Source organism: Pteronotus mesoamericanus, unplaced genomic scaffold (genome assembly GCF_021234165.1).
Source record: "Pteronotus mesoamericanus isolate MK-2021 breed Mesoamerican mustached bat unplaced genomic scaffold, CSHL_Meso_final scaffold_99, whole genome shotgun sequence".
NCBI lineage: Eukaryota > Metazoa > Chordata > Mammalia > Chiroptera > Mormoopidae > Pteronotus > Pteronotus mesoamericanus.
The window spans coordinates 15321072-15341849 of NW_026555330.1; the positions used below are offsets into that span (position 1 = coordinate 15321072).

General features: G+C 56.7%; 3 protein-coding genes across 3 annotated transcripts; 2 read left to right on the forward strand and 1 right to left on the reverse strand.

Moving 5' to 3' along the window:
- Nucleotides 1-470: 470 nt before the first annotated feature.
- SCGN (secretagogin, EF-hand calcium binding protein) lies at nucleotides 471-12999 on the forward strand. Its single transcript, XM_054564752.1, has 11 exons — nucleotides 471-555; nucleotides 1394-1464; nucleotides 3747-3839; nucleotides 4638-4727; nucleotides 5254-5310; nucleotides 5718-5795; nucleotides 6402-6457; nucleotides 7823-7868; nucleotides 8108-8167; nucleotides 9573-9641; nucleotides 12658-12999. Exons 1-11 carry the CDS (start codon nucleotides 471-473, stop codon nucleotides 12784-12786), a joined length of 834 nt encoding a protein of 277 aa, XP_054420727.1. The 3' UTR covers nucleotides 12787-12999.
- A 6152-nt stretch (nucleotides 13000-19151) lies between these two features.
- Nucleotides 19152-19544, reverse strand: LOC129063816 (histone H2A type 1-like). Its single transcript, XM_054564883.1, has one exon. It carries the CDS (start codon nucleotides 19542-19544, stop codon nucleotides 19152-19154), a length of 393 nt encoding a protein of 130 aa, XP_054420858.1.
- A 300-nt stretch (nucleotides 19545-19844) lies between these two features.
- Nucleotides 19845-20228, forward strand: LOC129063818 (histone H2B type 1-A). The gene has a single exon (XM_054564885.1). The coding sequence runs from the start codon at nucleotides 19845-19847 to the stop codon at nucleotides 20226-20228; it is 384 nt and encodes a 127-aa protein (XP_054420860.1).
- The last annotated feature ends 550 nt before the right edge of the window (nucleotides 20229-20778 follow it).

Here is a 20778-nt window from a genome sequence, read left to right on the forward strand (position 1 = left end):
ATAAGGTGCGAAGGGCCTGCCCCGACGCTTCCAACCCTCTAACCCCGGGCGCTCTCTGGAAAACCCCTGGGGACACACGTTTGGAAGGTGAGTCCAAGGCAAGGGGGACGTTTTCTGAGTTTGACAAGTGAAAGGCTGAAAAGCGTGGACGGCGGACTCCAGAGACGTGCGCCCCCACCCCGGCCCCGGCGCCCGGCAGACAGGCGCTCGCGTGGGCGGGCGGGTGAGGGCCGGGCGCAGGGCGGGGCGGACCGGGCGGGCGGGCTCCAGGCGGCTGCTGCACCGCCCAGGGCTCGGGGGCTCGGGGACGGCTGGGCGACGCCGGCGCCAACCGCCTCGCCAGCCGCTGCAGACGGGCGCTGAGAGCGAGCTGGGGAGGAAAAGACGCCGCGAGGGACGGACTCCGACGAGTCCCGCCCAAGTTCTCGGCCCTTCGCTCCCGCCGCGGCGCCGCGCTCGGGGTCAGCACCATGGACAGCGGCGCTCGCGGCCTCACCGCCGGGAACTGGGACGCCGCCGGCTTCTGGCAGGTCTGGCAGCGCTTCGACGCCGGGGGTGAGTAGAGCCAGCCCCCTGCTCGGGCAGGTGCGGCCCGGCCCGCACCCGTCGGTCTTCCCTGCAGGAACAGGGACGTTGTCTCCCAGCGTCTAACGCAGGGCACAGAGCGCAGGCAGGTTACCAAGGGTCAGGGCGGGAGGAGGGCTGCGTCCCCTTCCCAGCATCTGTGCGTGCGTGTGTGTGACAGACCAGATATGGCATCGCAAACGGCGACATTAAGTAAATTTGAGGCTGGGGGTTGTGTGTGAAATATGGTCGGTTTCACTGTGTGTGTATAACCCCCACTCTCTCAAAGGGAGAATGAACTTGATCAACTTTCAAAAAGACACTGTGCCCACCTCCCCCCAAAAGAAAAACTCTCTGGAAAGAACTTGGAGCTGCCTATCATCTGCCTTGTCTGTATTAATAATTAACCATAAGCAAATATCTAAAATGTGTGATTTGACCCTGCAAACTAGACTCGATACGTACAGCTGTTACATTTTTCCAGGCTTCCCAAATCCTAGCATTGGATTTTATTCTAAAACTTGTGGTTATCTATGGATTGAAATTGTAACTTCCATATGCAAACTTTTAAATGTAAAACAAAAAGCTTCTTTTCTAAATACTCATATGAGCCCAGCACAAAGCATTTTCTCTGGGAAGCGCATTTACTGCTCAAATCCAGGTCTCCTAGAGGTAGATGTAGGCGCGTAGCTATTGGGATAGTACAGTCCCCAAAATCCACGGGGACTTGGTGACCTGTGAGATTACAAACAAATTCAGGTAAACGTTAAGGGGGCGTGTGTTGTCCTGTGCAAGCGACTGGTGTTTGTGTGTATCTTCGTGCATTTAGACACCGGTTCCATAGAAGACAAGAAGCTGGATGCGTTCCTCCGCCAGCTGTTGATGCGATCGGGCACCGACGTAAGTACATGTGTCAGGAGGCATTAATTATGTGTCTCTCGGTGACACACAAGGGGCGTTCAAGTCTTACGCTGATTTGCACCCATTAATCTACTCTGGCTTCTTCCTCGCACACATGCAATTTTTCTCTGTCTCCTAGCAACATGGAAGGACCGAGGCAGGTTTTATAAGTGGTACCGTTGCAGCCTTAGATGTGCCGATAGCTGGCTTTCTGTGTGACATCTGTCACCCACCCTAGGAGCCCATCATCCAAACAAACATCTCTTAGGTTCTGTCTCTGCTAATGGGGTTGAACCTGGCGCCGATGAGGTCACTCACTTTGTTCAAAATGGTGGCACAGATGTTAGGAGCTTTAAGGTCCTGAGTGTTTAGTGCATTTGGTTCTCCTTTGAGAGCGAGCCGCAAACAAACCATTTAAAATCATTTTTCCCCCCAGTATTCATTGAATTAGCAGAGGTTACAGATTTCTTAGGACATGACAACCCAGAAAATAAACCACATCCCGAGTCCAGGTGTAAACATAAGCCAGCCCACCAGTACGCGTGTGCCTTCCCGGCGGAAATCTGGCCTGCGGGCGTAGACGGAGTTTTGGAGATTCCTGTACCAGACAGAGAAGGAACTCAGAGACACGGCCGGCCGCCTGGTGGAGACCCCATCGGGGACGCGAGGAAGGGGAGGAGCTCCGGAGACAATACCTTTACCCTGAACTGTGCGCATCACTCACCCTCAGATGTAACTGTTCTCGGGGAGGAGAACTCAAAGAGGACACCAGGCCTCCGTGTAGGACCCCATGAGGGGAACCCAGGGCTCCCCACCACCGAGGGGCGCAGGGGACGTGTCAGGCGGGGGGTGGGCAGCAGCGGCCCAGGGTGAGATCAGCTGCCAGCTCCGTCCGCTGCCACGCAGACCTCTTGGACTCTCTGTCTGTCTGCCTGCCTGCCTCATACTCTGTCCCTGCTTCCTGTAAGCCCCTCGTTTTCCTGCCCATTTCCGACTGTTCCTCGTCTCTGGGTGTCGCTGTCCCTCGCCCAGCACCCCCGGACTTCCTCGCTGAGCTCTCTGTCTCCGCCCCGCTCTGGTCTCTGTCCGCCCGCCCCCTGGCTTCTCTCTCTCTCTGCCTCTCCCCCCCCCCCCCCCCCGCTCTCTGTTGCTTGTCCTCGCCCTGCCTTTTATGACTTCCCCTCTGTTTCTCTCCATCCCAATGCTCTTCTCTTTCATTCTCTTTCTTTTCTCAGTTTCTCTCCTGTTTCTTTCCTTTCTCTGCCCAGCCCCCTACTCACCGCTGCCAATGCTGAGGCTCACGGCATCCCAGAGCCCATGAGTCGGGTGCCACGTAGTCACACGTGACAGGCATATTTGAGGAAAACAGGAAGAGCCCCACCCCCACCTGGCTGAGTGATTTCTGTCACGCGTGTTCTGTTGGGTGCACGTACGTGATCATCCACCAAACGCACACACAGAACCCATGCGCCGAGGCTGGGGCGGCTTCCCCGTGTGCTCGGGCGGGGTCGCACACAGAAGCCCGCTTGCAGGGAAGCGGGGGCGCGTTGGGGGAGCGGCTTGGCCCGACTGGTCGCGTCAGGGGTGCGGGTCCGGCCCTGTGCGGGGATCTGCGGCCCATGCCTGTGTCGGAACTCATTCTCCGTTGCTGATCGGCCGTCCCCTTCCTTGTAGTAACCCTGTGGTTATTACAATGTCCTGGCAGAGGACGCCGTGGCGCGTGGGAATGGTCATGCGTGGCAGGGACAGCCCGCATCGTCGGTCATTCAACAAGTACTTTATCACCTGGTTTCCTCTTCAATCACGTTCCCCTCTGGTCACACTTTCCTCAGCGAGACCGAGGAGAAGGCCAAGAGAGGGAGCGCTGGCCCCCGCACACTGTCGGCCAGCGGCGCTGGGCTCTTCGCCGGGAGACAGAGTGAAGCCTCCGAGCTCTGGGGGAGGGAGTCCGTGGGTCCCTCACGACACAGAGTTGAGTCACAACCAGACAAGTAGTGACGGTCACGTTCGTGCTTCCAGCGCCCTGGTCTTTGAGCTCCTCTTTGTCGCTGTTTCAGGAGCGGGAGTGCGAAGCCTCAGCCCATCACGACCCTGGGTGGTGGCTCTTTGCTCGGGAGCCACCGTCCCCTCTTGCACAGCACGATGGCCCTCACACGGCTCAGGCGCCTGGTCCCCGGGTCAGGCTACGTCATGAGCATGCTGTGCGCTCTGAGCGGTCGCTCTCCCGGCTACACGCCAGGGTCCCCAGGGGTCTGAATGTGGCTCCGTCTGGCCTGTTGCAGGAAGCAGTCATGGAGGAAAATGTGCAGAGGCTGAGACAACAGTTTACGGCTGCCCACCCCGTCCCGGAAGACGGTCGCGTTCCGATGGAGCAGGTACGACCCGACTGGGCTCCCGGCTGAAAGTCCCTCTGAGGGAGAACGGGCCCCTCACACCTGCCCGGGGGCTTAGGACGCTGTGCCCGGCAGCTGGTCAGGACGACGTCCCCGAAGCCATCCCCTGACCTTTCCCATCTGCTTAGGACCGAAGAGCGCGTGGCCCTCCCACCATTTTCTTCGGGGCGGTCAACATTTACGCCGATTCTATAACGGGGCAATCGACGCGACAGAGCCCCGCAGTCGCTGGGTCCAATATTGGTTTCTTTGACGGGACCTGGTCAAATTCGGCCTTGACATAAGGAAAACATACTGTCAGTTTTAGCTTTTGTAAAAAGTTAAGCACACTCTAAACGAGTGTCAATCTCAGCACCCTCTCAGGGGGGAGGAGGGGAAGATCCCCCCGAAAGGTCACAAGAAGCAGACAGACAGCAGCTGCCTCCACCCCGGCCCAGGCCCGTCCCTGAGCCCCTGCGGAGCCAGGAGCCCGCGGCTGCCGCCGGGGTCTCCCGCCCACGTGACCGTCCTTCCTGCCGCTGGCACAGGTGGTGCCGTCTGGAAAGGATTCCCACATGTAGGTTCGCTTATCCCCACGGTAGCAGCGGAACGTGGGGTGGAACGCGGTCTCTCTGTCTCCAGCAAGGAAGCCGAGCCACCGCGCTTCCTCAGCGTCCTGGCCAGAAGCACAGGGCTGCGCGTGCGAGACCCAGCCCTGCCCCCTGCCCCCTACCGTGCGCCCACCCGCTCCCGGGCCCCGGCCGCGTCGCCGACCGCCCGCTGTGTCTCCCGCTTGTCTAGCTGGCCGGCATGTTCTTGTCTGAAGATGAAAACTTCCTTCTGCTCTTCCGCCGGGAAAGCCCCCTGGGCAGCAGCGTGGAGTTTATGCGGGTGAGTGCGCGGGCGGGGGAGAAGCAGCAGAGGCCTGGACCCCCACCACCGCTCGGCTGGGGCTGCCCCTGGAGGCCCTTGTTGGGGGGCAGGACATCGACCCCGAGCCCCATGCGCTCCCTCGGCGCTCTGGCCCTGGCTGCTCCGCCGCCGGCCAGCGGTCTCCGCCGGGTCTAGACGATGCTGAGGACTGTGCCGGGTGCGGGGCTGCGGGGGGACCTCGGGCCAGGCCGCTGGGGAGCCCCAGGAGCCGCTGCCTTTAGAGGGTGCTGCCTGGACGGCTGGGCTCTGTGGGAAGCTCCTTATGTGGAACCGCTGACCACCGATTCTAGTTTCGAAGGCATCGGTTCACTTCTTGTGAGCCGCCCCCAGACGATCACTGTTGCCAGAGCAAACCTAGAACCCTCCGCAGTGTTGGGCGCGCACGCAGCGCAGTGCGGTTCTCCGAGCGGAGCCGCAGCGGCCGGCGGCCACGTCAGCCCCGAGTTACAGGAGGGTGGCGGATCGTGGCCTCTGTGTGTTTCAGATTTGGCGCCAATACGACGCGGACAGCAGTGGCTTCATTTCGGCCGCTGAGCTCCGGGTGAGTGACGCGGGACCTGCCGCCGTGAGGCGGGGCTTGCCCCGGGAGGAGCTGACGTGTGGGGGTCACGAGTTTAATTCCTGTGCACCCAAGAAGCGCGCAGGTCTGAGTCTGTTACTTTAAATAAAATGTATCCCTGTGTAGAAGGCTTAGACGGTGCCGGGAACATCACTCTCTCTGGGACAGAGACACAGTTGAGGGTGTTTGACCCTGTTTTCGTGCCTGGGGCTATTTTCCGGTCCCCTGAGCTTCCTTCCAGGGACAGACCGTGCTTGGAGCTGTCCTTGCGGAAAGCCCTTCTTCCCTCCTGAAAGCAGAGCAGCCCACACCCTGCAGAGTAGGCTGCGGGGGTCCTTGCGGTTCCGTGGCTCACGCTGGGAAATGTGGCTCTTGTCTCCACGTCGCAGGACTTCCTCCGTGACCTCTTCCTCCACCAGAAGAAGGTCGTTTCCGAGGGGAAGCTGGCGGAGTACACAGAGACGATGGTGAGCGACCGGCCGGTGGGGCTCCGGGGTGGGCTGGGGGGGCTCCGGGCACGTGCCCAGGAGGGGTCGGCGGCCCGAGTGCCCGAGGACGCTCGGCTCTGGAGGACGCCGGCTAAAGTGGAGCTGCTTCGGGCTGCGACTCGGGATGTGCGAACCGAAACATGACAGGCCTTTCAAAGGGGGCGGCGGCGGCATTTGCCGGAGACGGATAAGAACAGCCAGTCGGGACGCACTGATTCCGGCAGAAGCCCGATGCTCTTCTGATGAGGGGACAAAGGCGAGGGGTGTTTGCGAGAAGGGGGCGGGGACAGTGACATCCACAGAAGGAAGCTGTGGAAGCCACGGGTGTCGCTCAGCTAACACAGTGATGTTTATCCTAAACGGTGTTTTTAATTGTGGGCCCCACAGTCGTCTGTCCCATTGCCCTCCTTGCCTGCTCTCTTGGTGTCTTTGCCAACAGGTCTTGGGGACACAGCGTGGCTTGAGGCCCAGCTGTCCAGTTTAGACAAAGAGAGAACCGGGAGGGCAGATAGCAAAGCCCTTCGCGCGCTTCCAGAGTGGATCCCCGCTGCGCCATTTCTCACGGTCGCTTCTCCTGCCTTCCAGATGAGGATCTTCGACAGAAACAGCGACGGCCGGTTGGATCTCAACGACCTGGCCAGGTGAGCGGCTCGGGAGCGGTGTCACAGCTCCCGTGGAGAGAAGGAGGCCTCATCTCGCCCCGGGTCCTTGGGGACAGGAGGAGCTCCTGGGGAGACGGTCCTTTTATTTACGTATGTTCTTACTTCTACAAGTGGATGCAAGGGACCGACTACTAGAGTCTCTTTACTGCAGCCTGAAACTCCTTTTGTATTTCCTACAGGTTGTATTTGTTGTTGGTGGTGGCTGCTGGTTTTTCAATTGAGCGGCTTTCTGAACTAACTCTGTGAAGCTGGGGTCTCTGTCACGCGGGGCCACTGCGGTCTCTGCTTGGTGGGGTAGCCGTTGGTTTGTGACGGAACAGAGATTTTTCTCACACGCCCAGATTGTGCTCGGAAGCACCGAGTCCCCACCAGGCACTGGGCGGCTGGGCCTGAGCCCCGCGCGCTCGGTCACAGGGCAGGATGACAAGCCGCGGAGACAGCGCAGGCTCCTCCCAAGCCTGCGCACAACCCTGGGCGCGGAGGTGCCCTCCGCTCGCCTGGCCTCCGCTCCTAGAAATGCGTTGTAGCTTCCAGGAGCGCCGATGGGTAGCTGGTTCCTCAGCTGTCCCTCTCCAGCTTTTGGGTCGGCCTACTGCTCGCACAGACCCGCTTCCATCACTTTGATCCCCCTGCGTGAGCCAGGATCTTAAACGGTCGCCTCTCATTGTTTCTGTCTTTGCTTTTCCCGCTGGGTGAGTTCAAAAGCAGATGGAATGAAGACGTCCTGGCCCCTGACGTCTCCTCCAGGCCGCGAACAAGGCCAAGTCGGGCAGTGCTCTGGGGCTCCGGCTCCGGCAGAGCTCCGCCCCGTCTTCCCGGCGCAGCAGCGGCTGAGCTGCTGGTTCGCGGGAGGGAGGGATCCCGGTTTTCAAAACGCCGGCAACAGTGGCGACATAAAGCCAGTTCACACGCCACGAAGCCCACTGTTCTTACCAAGATGTCCTCATTTCCCTGAAATAAACATTCCTCAGATTTCTTCAGGGCTTTTGTTAACGTCCAAAGTTTTAAAAAAAAAGGTATGCTGGCCATTTTTTATGTGTGTGTGCATCAGCTTTCTTGTTGCTGTGACGGAGGAGAGAATTTTCATGGCCCGTTACTGTGCTGATTTCCACCAAGATAAAGTTTTAAATGCCTCTCTGTGATGGCTGCTAGCCTCTGTGAAAGTCTGTCCCAGTTAATTTCTTTATTTGTTTGTATAGTATATAAATTCTTTTTCAAGCGCCTATCCTATTCTGCAGAGTGATCTGGAAACTGCCTGTGCTTTCCTCACACGGGAGTTGTGGCTTTGCTTTAACGGGAAGTTGATAGGCTCTCCTGTCGATTAATTTCTTTTTTCCCATCTAGGATTCTGGCTCTGCAGGAGAACTTCCTTCTGCAATTTAAAATGGATGTGAGTAGTGACGCTTCTGTGGGCGGGTCCGCGGCCCCCGCGTGTCCTCGCAGACCCGAGATCCAGGGAGAGAAAGGGCATTCGCTTGCCTTGCCTTTCGGTTGTGCGGAGGCTGGAGGCCGCGTTAGAACGCAGGGTGTCAAGGGCAGGACTCCGGGGTGCGGAGGCGGGCTGCGGCCTGGAGGGGGCGCCACTGCAGCTTCCCGCTGCTGGGCTGACGCTGCCTCCTCCACACGCAGGCTTGCTCCACAGAGGAAAGGAGGAGGGACTTCGAGAAAATCTTCGCTCACTATGACGTCGTAAGTGCGCCCCGCCCGTGGCATCTCTCGAGGGGGAGGGGTCGCACCGCCCGGGGACCCTGCGTGCAGGCGTTTGGGGCGCCCCCCGCTTCTCTGCGCGACTTCCGAGAACTAAGGAAAATGGACAAAGGAATATTTATGGTTGAGAAGAGGATAAATTCACTTTTTTTTTTTTGCCCCTTGGATCCAAACTAAGAAGAGTTTCTCTTTCTTGATCTCCCTCGAGATGAGTGTGCTCAAAAACAAAAGCATCGAGTCCCATTAACAACTGCCTTGAACCCAAGGAAAGAGAGGCCGAGTCAGACCTCCTGGACACAAAAGCGACCTCTCTTACAGGATTAAGTATTTGGTCTTTCGTAGGCACAAAGGGCACAGAGATTCACCTTCCTGGGGACCGGGCGCGGTCCTGCCAGGCGGCGGGGAACAGGAGGAAGTCGGGGAAGCGGGTGCCTGTGGGCCGTGTTCCGGGCGGGACGTGGCACCTGGAGGAGGCCGCGCAGCCAAGAGTGCGTGTGTCGCTGCCGGGGCTGCTCCCTGGGTTTGAGTCACGGCGGACTGGCCCCGTGACCCCGGGCGGGGTGCTGGCCTCCCCGCGCCCCATCCCCCTGGCTGTGGAGCAGGGCGGGCAGGGGCGTAACGCCTGCCTCCCGGGCTGTGACGAGGTTGACGTGACCCGTGATTGTAAAGCTCTCAGCCAAGTGCCCGCGTGGAACAGGTGATGTGTAGCATGTGGTAAATACAGTAAGGACTAGATTTTTTTAAATGATATGTTAAAGATTCCGATGAGGAAACTTTGAAAGGAATAGATGGGTTGTCCTAACTGGCACTTGGAGAAGAAACTGAAATATTTTAATATGTATTATATTTTACAGACATTTTCATAAGATAGGCAAAAAAAAAAAAAAGCGAATACAGACCAAGTAATAATCCTGACATGCTCACTCAGTGTATTAATAGTTTCTTTTGGTTGAAAATACACATTTTTGTAACACTCAAGCCATTGGTACATCATAGAGCAAACCAAAGTAACGGGAACCTGTCTTTCAAAGGGTTAGTGTGACATACGACTAACACTTGTGAACCAAAGCCTGTTTGGGAAGCAGGTCCAGCCAGCACATGTCACGTCAGTGGCATCTGCAAGAGCCACAGAGCCCAAAGCGGCCACTTCCCGTTTAGTTACCAGGGGTAGAGAGGGCGGGGGGCGGGGGGCGGCGTCATTTACAGCACATTCGTTTAAGTCACATGGGACACTCCCACCCCACACAGAGAACGTCGGTTGGAGCCGCCATTTCTGAGCCCGCGCATGGTCCCCAAAGAACCCCGTCCACGCTGGGGTGCCCCGCCTGCTCGCTGGCTCTCCGACGTGGGGAGGTGCCGCGTGGCTGACGGCACGTTTGTCTTTCAGAGCCAGACCGGAGCCCTGGAAGGCCCCGAGGTGGACGGGTTTGTGAAGGACATGATGGAGCTTGTGCAGGTGACCTCGCGGGCCTGGGGACCCGTCGGGCACTGGGGCTGCCACGGCGGTCGATTCCACCGGTTACTCTGGGGACTTGGGGCTGAAGGTTCATGCTGGGGAGAAAATCTAGGGAGGCGGTCTCTTTCACAGCCTTGACCCCCGGATCCCCACGGTCTCCTTCTCCCCCAAGGTCGTTTCTCGTTTCGGTAGGTGAAGCCCCGTGGGAGCCTCTTGTCACCATCGTTGCACTCACCTGGGTCACCCAGGAGGCTCCTGCCACCGCGTGGGCGGCTGCTTTAGTGTCTGAGTACAGAGTCTTTTTCCCTTGGGCTTAGTTAAGGAAATAACAGAACCTTTTAATTTCGTGCAATAAACCCCATACTTGGGGTGCAATCATTTTTTATTTTACTGAGGAGATGAGAAGATAGAGAAGGTAAGGTTGGCGATGGCAGCCCCCCGCCAGGAGCTTTCCAGCCTTCCGTTCTGCGGCGGCCGTGGGGGGCAGCGCGCTGGCTTAGCACAAACAAGATTGTGCGGTTACCAGGACACCCCTTGGCCTCAGCTCGGACCCCCCGAGGCTCCTGTCTTGTGACAAGATAGGACCTCCCTGAGGGAGCAGACACGATAATTTCTGCACGAGGTTTTGTACCACTTGTAGGTAACGCGGCGAGAAAAGTAAACATAGGGATCTGTAGCCGAAACCAGGAAGCGGAGGCGAGACACTCCACGCCCCGCGCGCACGGGGGCGGGGGGCGGGAGAGGCGGAAATGTGAACAGCGACACACTGGGGGGCTAAGGAGACGGGACGCCAGAGACGAGCGGGTTGTCAGCCGGCAGGTGACGAGCGCCCCGCCCTGGGCTCTGCAGCACCATTCTCGGCGCTCGATGCCCCCGCTGCGTGTCCCTTTCGTTGATGACAAGATGGCCAGAGGGGACAAGTCTCAACCTAACGGGCTCCTGGCCCTCACTTAGCACGCAGGCTATTATTATTATTTTTTAATGGTAAAGATGGTGCATACATTATAGAGAAATGTAAAAGTAGAGAAAAGAAAAAGAACCCGAACGTGATCTCTACCCTCCGGCAGCCCTGCCCCGGAGCGGGTTCTTTTCGGTATTTTGCGAGTGGTTGAGGAGGACGCTGCGCTGCGCATGCGTTTCCCAGGGCAGCCTCTGCTTTAGGGACAGAGCGGCAGTTCACCTGCGGTTCTCGGTCAGAAAGTACCGGGCCTGCCCCCTGCTGGTAATCTAGGCTGTTTCCCACGTACGTGACGCAGATCACGCCGCCGCGAGCGCCTCGCTGCGCGCGCTCTTCGGTTTCTGGCCTCGTTGCGGGCGCAGAGCGCCCACCTCGAGGGGCTTGCCCCGTTCAGATGCCCGGGACCCTCTGTCAGAGCCGGCAGAGTTTTGAAGGAAGACCCATGCGTGGGTCCCGTGTCCCCCCTCAGGACCCTTCCCCCGACCCTCCCTCCTCTCTCCGCCCTCGGCGCTGTCCCTGGAAAGCCCATGACTCCCTTCCGACCCTGGCTTGTCCGTCACAGAAGGAAGCCGCCCAGTGTATGTGTGTGTTCTCACGGTGTCGTTGGTGACTTTCTGTGCGGCCATCCTTGGTGATAAACAACTTTTAAGAGTCGCGAGTGGCAAGGAGGTGGTGAAGTGACCCAGGTCCCAGAAGCGCGTTGGGCCGTGCGGCCTGGTGGCGGGAGGACGGGCCAGGCTCTTCCTGGACGCCCTCCCGTCCCCTGTACGCGCTCCTGTGCTGGCGACGTCTGAGGGGGCACTGCGTTTGCCTTGCCGACCGGCCCTGAGAGAGCCCTCGCCTGCCCCTCGTTTGCGCTGCAAAATATGCCAGGGCAGGTGTGTGCGGGGGCGGGGCGCGCTGGGCAGGGCGGCGCCGGGAGAGGCTTTCCGCGCCCCTGCCTCCTGCAGGCAAGCGGAGGCTGACGGGCAGGGAGCGGGCTGAAGCCTTAGGCGGCGAGGCCCCAGCCTCTGCCCGTCACCCTGGTGACTTCAGATGCCGGTGCGGCCGATGCCTAGCGACGCGGAGAGACAGAACACGCCCTCGCTTGGCGCAGTCGGAGAACGGGGCTTTGCTCAATTAAGTGTTCTCAGGGGCTGACAGGAAGTGCAGGCGGGTTCCAGTAAAGGGCGCGTGCCGCCATCGAAGCTGTACGTCTGTCTCCGGGGGTCCGCGGTGGCGCAGGGCCTCGGCGTGGCAGGGGTGACTCTAGGACGGAGCCAGTGGAGAGACGGCTGGGACGCCAGCCTCGCTATCGTGGGTGAGCTGGGGTGTGTGGGACAAAGGCAGGAAGGCGACCTTGTCTCTCACCGACGCGGGCGAGCCCTGCGGAGGCCGGCCGAGCCCTATTTCCAGGATGCGTGGGGGCCAGTGAGTGTTTTCCGGCCACTTATCCCAGGCCAACTCTCACACCGGCCCACGGGACGGATGAGGAGCAGGGCATTTTGACGGAAAGGATGTGACGCTACAGTGTCGTGATCCACACCGTGCTCTGGGGCCTGCCGCCCCGCCCTGGTTTGCGTCCCGGTTCTGATACGGACCCGCTTGCCGATGGATGTGGGCCTTGTCCCGGAGACGCCCCCTTGGAATAGGTTGGGCGTCCTCACTCCATGTAGCGTTCCGCATTGTCGGTCACTCAGCCCCGCCGAGACCAGAGGTGCAGGAACCTCCCACGGGGAGATGGTCGGGTGTCTCCTGTTATCAGTGAGCAGGGCGAAGGCGCGGCCCTCGTTGCCCTCTGTTCCAAGGCAAAATGTCTTCAGCGAAGTTGCTACGGAGGCAGGTTTCCTGTGGGAAGAGATGCTCTGTGCACTGAAGGGACACCCTGAGAGGTGAACTTGTCCTTTGACGGTGCTGGTGGGAGAGGGAGATGGCGGCGCTCCAGGGGGCCCGGCTCCAGGGAGGCCTCTCAGCGCGGGCCCCCCCCCCCGGGCTCGTGAGCGGGAGGGACGGGGCGGGGTGGGCGTTGAAGGGCTGCCGTGGTCTTGCCCGCTGACTTGTCATTTCTGTCGTCCCCAGCCCAGCATCCGCGGGGCGGACCTGGACAAGTTCCGGGAGGTTCTGTTACGTCACTGCGACGTGAACAAGGATGGGAAGATTCAGAAGTCCGAGCTGGCCCTGTGTCTTGGGCTAAAAACCAACCCCTGATCTGCAGCCGCCTGGCCCTTTGTGCTCCGCGTGTTTCTGTGCTCCCGCTGGGACATCGCGCCTGCGCTTCGCTGTGGGGGACATGCGCTCAAACGCACATTTGCTGTGAAGGGCCCTGGGCCCCTCTTTTGAATGACCCTGTGTTTCCCGGCCTCCCCAAAAGCCCCCATGCAGGGTGTATGTTCTTTCCCCTTTGACCTCAGGCTTCGTGTCTCCCCGGAACCTCGGCGAACCTGCCGGTCCTTCTGCGGTGATGGGGGAGGGGGGGCTTGGGGGACAGCGGCGCCCGCCTGGGGCCTGTGCGCCTCCGCGCCTCCCTGCTGAGCCTGAACGCCGTGCGCGTCCCCGCAGCCCTGTGCCGCCTGCAAGTGCATTTTCACCTGGGAATAAACCAGCTGTGAACCAAGATGCACTGGTGGCTGTTTCTGTGTCGTGCCCTTCGATATGTCGTACCCGATGGTTGGCGAGAGGGACTCCATCGCTAGCTCGGGGTGGAGAGGGAGGGCAAGGCCCCCCGGAACGCGCACCGCCTGCCCTCCCCAGTTCTCAGGTGCCCTGACTGCGGTGAAGGAGGGGCTCAGGCCAGCTGCTCGCAAAACCAGGAGGCGCACCCGCCCCGCGCCTCCGGCCGGAATACACTGCGTTCATCCTGCCACGCCGTTAGCCGTGGGATCCCACTCACCACATTCCCTGCAGAGCAGGAACGATGAAAAGAAGGAGCTTGTAGGTTGCCGGCACATTTCAGATGACAGGTGTCGGAACCAATTCATCTCTTGCTGCTCATAAGAGCGGCTTTGTCTCTGGCTCAAGGTGCTTCGGCGTCTGTGATGAGCTGGGAGAATAATGCTGGAGCGTCCTGGCCTTCCTGGTCCTGTGAAGTGACTGGCCGTGTCCTCTGCTCTGCAGCAGGGCTGGCTTGGTCTGTGAGCCCAAGACCCTCAAGTCCCCCATCGTCCTGCTCAGTGGCGCTGCCTTGAGAAGGACCTCCTCACGTTAAGTAACAAGGCAGCTCTCTCTTGTCTGCCCAAATAGAGCGGCCGCTTTCTCTTAGACGTGGAGCAAAAATGGGAATGCAAGTGGTAGAAGAATTGAGAGGACCCTGCTGCTGGTGTGGTGGGGGAGGGGCACGGTTTGCGGGGAGGAACCCACTGGGCACGCACTCTCGGGGTCTTTGTTACAGAGCGGCGGCTCTGAGGCAGCCCTGATCCCCACAGGCACAGTGCCAGTCACCCGCAGGCGGGCGTTCTGCTAATGTCACCGCGGGGCGGAGGGACGGCCAGAGAGCGGCTCTCGGCGGTGCGTCCGGACTGCAGCGCCGGTGAGACGCCCGGCCGAGCTGGCGCACGCAGGGCCGCGCTTGCTGATGGGTCTGGCCGCGGAGGCGCGCAGCCCTCGATGAGATCCCACGGCGCTGTCGCCCGCCGGGGGCCCGTCCCAGCTCTGCGGGGGTTGCTGGACCGGAGCAGACGGACATTCTCAGCAGGAAACCCTTTGAGCCCAGAGCGGACGCGTGAACAAAGCATTGTCGCTGCTGCTTCGCTTTTCCCTCCGGCTGCGATCGGCGGCCTCCGCCCTTACAAAGGCGGTGACTGCGGCCTCGGAAGGAGCCAGGCCGGCCAGCACCCGCCGGGACGCGCCCGACCCCGTGTGGTCTCGGAAGCCAAGCGGGTCGGGCCTGCGTCGTGCTTGGATGCGGGGAACCAGACCAGCCGCCCCCCGCTGCGATTTTAGTTCGGGCACCCCCCCCCCGCCCCCGCTTCCCAGACATGTCAAATGGCTCGCCATTGGCTACAGCTTTTCTCTCCATCAGACGGGCAACCCGCTGGAAGGTGCTATTCGTAATACTCAGCATACGCAAAAGTTTTAACCAGGTGCTCCCCTCTGTGGGCCCTCTGTCCCAGCCCGACCGGCCAGGAGATGTCCCCGCTCCTGTGCCACCACTGTCCCCACACCTGGAAACGTCATCATCAAGCACAGCCCAGAGCTGCCTCCTCCAGGAAGCCGCCCTTGACTCCCCACGGGGAAGCGGTTGTTTTCCATCGGGAAGGTGACAGCTGGCCTAGTGGGAAGCGCACTGGCCCCGCGGGCAGAAGCGCCGCCTGAATCCCAGCTCTGCCAGGGACGCGCTGGCGGTGGCGGGTGTGTTTGTTTCAACCAAGTAGCACAAATGCGTGGCCAGAATAACAGAAACATTTTGTCTCACGGTTCTGGAGGCTGGAAGCCTGAGCTCAAACTGCCGGCAGGGTGGGTGACTCCTGAGAACCGCGAGGGACTCTCCGTTCCATGCTTCTCCCTTAACTTTTGGGGTTCCTGTCTTGGGGCTGCGCCGCCCCATCTCCGCCCTCATCCTCACCTGGCTCCTCTCCGTGTACACGTCTGTCTGTCCAAATTTCCCTGCTCAGAGGGCGGCAGCCATAGGGTCAGGGGCCTGCCCCCCCCCCCCCCCCCCCCCCGGCGCTGTGACCGCGCCCGAATCCCGCCCACACTGACCCGGTTTGCCGAATGCGCCGCCTTCCGAGGCACCGGGGACCCAGGGCTTCTGCGCGTGAGCCTTCGGATGGTACCGCCCGACCCCTGACAGAGGCGTTAGGAAAGCCCCTCTCCTTCTCCCGCCTGTGAGACGGAGACAGACCAGAGAGAACTACTGACCGAGTTCTCAGAAGGACCGACACGCGTGATAGCACGGCCCCGAGGCTCAGCGGACGCGCAGCCGGGTTTCCTCCGCCAGGTTATGACAGCCGAATGTAGGTGGAGCCAGAGAGCAGGGCACGAGAGGGGCAAGACACGCGCGTAACCACGGGCTCCTCCCTGGGGGAAAACGAGGACCGTAAAATGGCTTTCTTCCTTCCGCCGGGTGCCTAGCTAAGCAAGGAGACACGCTGTGAGCAAACGGCTTCCACTGTGGTGGCAGGAGCCCAGGGGCCCAGCCGAAGCAGAGCCCTCGCCTGGCAGGCAGCGTGAGCCGGCCCGCTCCCACAAAAGAAGACATCAGCTTTGGGACATTCTTCCCCAGGATTTTGCCATCCAAAATATTCCAGAAAGAAGTTCTGTTAATCCCAGAACACACGTGCTTGTATATTTCGTGTCACAAAAACATTTATTTCTGTTCTGAATTACGTAATGTTTAGAGGATGAAAGACCTTGCATAACCTTTCAGGGCTTAGTGTCTCTAAAGACCTGCCAAGAGCCCTTGGACAGCTTGACACAAAAACATGTCATTGCATTAAAAAAACAAGCAATCCCCCTGGAGAAGGGGAGGAGGGGCTCTCCGTGTCAGCGTGGCCGCAGGAGGGGCGCTGGGAGCGGGGTTTGTGCAGCAGGAAAGTAAGTTTCATAAAACCACAAAAACATTTAGGAACAAACTGAAGGCCCAAATAGGATGAGGCTGGAAAATCCCGTGCATAGTGTTTGTTGAGTTCTGCGTGTAGGGAAGGGGTGAGGTTCGGACCGAAGACGAGGGAGCTAAGGGGCAATGAGTTGGGTTACCGAGTAGGCAGAGGGAGAAAACTTCTGACCTCCTAACATGTCTTTATTATTATTATTCTTATTATTATTATGAGTTTTTTTTTGTTTTTTGTTTTGCCAAGGAAAATGGTTTTCACTTAGTGTCTCTGTGATTTAAAAACAAAAAGTTTGTTTTTTTCAATAAACTTTCTAAGTTGAAATAATTTTAGATTTATACAAAAGTTGTAAAGATAGAAAGCTCTCCCCCGGCCAAATCACTCAGTTGGTTAGAATGTTGTCCTGATGCACCAAAGTTGTGGGTCGATCCCCAGTCAGGGCACACGCAAGAGTCAACGAATGAATGTATAAATAAATGGAACAGCAAGTTGATGTTACTCTCTCTCTCTTCTCTCTCTCTCTAAAAAAAAAATAAATAAATAAAATCAATAATTAGAAAAAATGTTCAAAAAAAAGAAAGTCCCCCTACACTCCTCACCCAGTTCCCCTTATTGTCACATTTGTGCACTTGTTACAACTAAGGAACTGACGTTGGTACGGCACCGTAAATTGAATGCTAATCTTTGGATTTCATTGGATTTTCCCTACTGTTGTTTTTCTGTTCCAGGATCCGATTCGAAATGGGTGACATTCAGTCATAACGTCATGTGTTTTATGTCATGTGTTTCATGCCTTAGCTGCCTTTGGGCTGTGGCCATGTCTCAGGGTTGCCTTGGTTTTGGTGCCTTTGAGAGCCCTGAGGACTCAGAGTGAGACGTTGTAGCACATTCCTCCAGTGCTGATTTTCTCAGGGTGGGACTGGCATTGTGCGTGCTTGGAATGGTGGAGAAGTGAAACGCCTTCAAAGCTCCCCACTGACGACGCTGCGAACCGCATAAAGGGGCCCTCTCTCCACCCGGAGCTGAGGGCCCGAGAAGGAGCATTCTCAGCCCCGCTCCCTGGGTAGCTTTGCACGGTCCAGTAGCAGAAAGGCTTCCTCTCTGCCTAGTGACAGCAAGTTGTCCTCACCTGCAGCCAACCAGAAGGTGCCGCCGCTTCCAACTCACTTTCCTCCGTTGAAGGGTTCAAAACAACCCCTCCGTGCTTTCTCCTTCCCTCTACGGAAGCACGCCCTTCTCCTTTGATTGCCAGACTGTGGTTTGCCACATTTTGCTTGTTTGGAACAGCAATTGCCCTTCTATCCCCAAATAGACTCATTTGTTGTGCAATAACTTTTGTCACTTAACTTTTAAGGTTGAAAACATTAACGCTGATCGTCCGGCTGAGGTGGTGTTTGCCAGCTGTGTCCCCTGTGAATCACCCCCTGACCCCTGCCTCTCCCGGCTCTGGGTTTGGGCAAGTCCGGGGCGGTAAGCTACACTTGCTCCATGGGGGGGCCTCTATGTAAGGTTTTTGAAATTCTTCTGCTTAGGAAAATTTTTGATATTTATTCAATTATTTACATCCATACAGTTTCTAATGGCAATGTTCTAAACGTCTAATTTTGTCCAATATCTGTTCAACTACCTTTTCAGTTTTCAAAATTTTTTCATTTGTGCCTTCCCCAGTTGCAGGCCTTAATATTTATCTACATTAATTCAAGACATGAACGGTTCTTTTGTAACTTGATTGTCCCTAGTGAACATATTATGTAGTTTATTTTCATCTATTATCTTTTTACACGACTTCGTATTTTCTGCATATCTGTTCCTAACCGTTTGTGTAGGTCTTAAGGGTCTGGCAATGTTTGTTTTAGATAACCAATGAGATTCTCTGAGATCATATAAACTGTTAAATATTGTCCAGTAGTGATTTTCTACCTTTTTCAGCTCATGGTGCACATTAGCTAATTACTGAACTTATGCAGCATACCAAGATACATGCTTTTTGCTGATCTGACAAAAAAAATCAGGTACTTCACACCGGACAGCTATTGTTGTGTCTATTGGCTGTTGTCAATCTATTTGGCACTCTAAAGGGAAAGGGGCCAGTACCGACCAGTCAGGTATTGCATGTTTTAAAAGTTACTGCGGCACATGTGTGTCCTGTAGTGCACCAGTGGAAAATCATTTATTCTAATTTTGTATTTGACCACCTACCTAAATGTTCATTTGCTAATGTCTTTTGGTATTTTCAGTAGAAACATTTTTTTTTTTTTGTAAACTTCTGAGGATGGCCAAAACTCCCTAACAGTTTCAAAAAGTTGTGGAAGAACTTGCCACACTCCAGCCTGAGAACGACACATCTGTCCGTCCCACATGATTGGTACACCAAGCTAATTTTTGGTACATCTTTAAGGTTTTTTTAAGCACTTGTGTGAAGCCCGAGGTATCAACTGCTCACACACCCTTTACCAAATGTTGAGACTGAATTGCTGTTGGCTTACTGGTATATCATGTGTTTCATGTGAACCATACTAGCATGTTTGAATGGATGTTCTGTAGGCAGTACTTTTGAGAAAATCATGCAACCTTATTACACTGCCCCAGTCCCACTAGAAGCTACAAGATTGTATATCTTCCTCTGCTTGTTCTAGCCTCATCACTTAGCCCATTAGGCATTTTAACACAAACGGAAGCTTGCTCCTCCCTACGAGTCTAGCAGCGAGAGACCAAGCTGCTGTTGCTGCTTACAAGCCTACTCCCACGGCTCTGGGTACCGAGACAAATCCCACCCAGCATCTCAAGGTTCCATGAACTGCTGCTTCCCAGCCTTCACTTAAAAAAATCTCACTTATTAGAACCAAATGTTCTGTGCAAGACGCTAAGATTTTACAAGAAGCGACACCAGAGAACTACGCGTAGCTTTTTACAGTGCACACACACTTCTAATGAAGGTTTGAGTGGCTCTGAAAAGAGCCTTTGGTTTGTTTCTTCTCTCTCTAAAGGTTCGAGTTCTTTACTGGACTTCACAACTGAAGAAAACTATTTACCCTTGGCCTTGTGATGGTTTTCGGTCTTTTTGGGCAAGAGCACAGGCTGGATATTTGGCAGGACGCCACCCTGAGCAATGGTCACACCACCCAAGAGCCTATTGAGCTCCTCGTCGTTACGGATGGCCAGCTGCAGGTGGCGCGGAATAATGCGCGTCTTCTTGTTGTCGCGAGACGCGTTGCCCGCCAGCTCCAGGATCTCGGCCGTCAGGTACTCCAGCACGGCCGCCAGGTACACGGGCGCGCCGGCCCCAATGCGCTCAGCATAGTTACCCTTGCGGAGCAAACGGTGGATGCGACCGACCGGGAACTGTAGCTGAGCTCTGAAAGACCGAGACCTGGCCTTCGCACGAGCCTTGCCACCCTGCTTCCCACGTCCAGACATAGCTCAACAACCCACTAGAAAGAACAAGGAACCTGACCAAAGAATACCCAACAGGGGCCTATTTATAGTCTGCCGTAGGTTGTGGCTTGCCACCTGATTGGCTGGGTGGTGCCTGCCTATCCAATCAGAAGACACTTCTGGAATCACCTTATTTACATATACGTCACTACCTACCATCCAATCAGATGTTGGCTGCCCAGCGTGTCCGTTGAGCGCCACCCTATAAATACCAGGCTTTCTGCAACCAGCTGGTGTCTGTTGACATTTGTCTGTTAGAGTTGTTTCAGAAGAGTTTTCGTCATGCCGGAGCTATCTTCAAAGGGCGCTGTTATTTCTAAAAAAGGCTTTAAGAAAGCTGTAATGAAGACGCAGAAGAAGGAGGGAAAGAAGCGCAAGAAGACTCGCAAGGAGAGTTACTCGATTTACATCTACAAGGTGCTGAAGCAGGTTCATCCTGACACGGGCATCTCGGCCAAGGCCATGAGCATCATGAATTCGTTTGTAACCGATATTTTTGAGCGCGTTGCTGCTGAGGCGTCGCGCCTGGCGCACTACAACAAGCGCTCGACCATCACGTCGCGAGAGATCCAGACGGCCGTGCGCCTGCTGCTGCCCGGCGAGCTGGCCAAGCACGCCGTGTCCGAGGGCACCAAGGCCGTCACCAAGTACACTAGTTCCAAATAAAGTTCAAGTGTCACAGGAATTGAACAATGCAAAGGCTCTTTTAAGAGCCATTTATGTTTTCTGGGAAGAGCTGTTTGGTTACATAACTAAACATTGCTCGCTTTCTGTGTAGTGGTACACAACGCCAGCACTGTAAGTCATGAGCTAATCACGTAAAGTTGTGCTTCTAAAGTCAAGTTTCACATCGGTGATTGTGAAAGGTATGTCAGTATTTTTCGTGGAGTCCCAGAGGTTCCCAGTTACCAGAAATGAGACAGGGCAGGCTCCCGAAGGCGTTAACCTGTAGACATATTTTCTGGGGGTTGGTAAGGAACACAGAAGCCTGCCAAGGACATATTTTCTTGTACTGCTTTCAGGGGGCAAGCCTGGAGCTGCGGAGAGATCTGGAATGCCAGGGAAAGCAGGGTGTGTGGACAGTGCTGGTCCTACAAACCAGTTTCTTCTAAACAGCGAGGAGGCCCTAATGGGGGCTGTTCATTTCTGATTTTTTCCTGAAAATCATGTGTGATTCGACCCTAATGTCTCAACACGTACTAGAAATCTGTAAAGT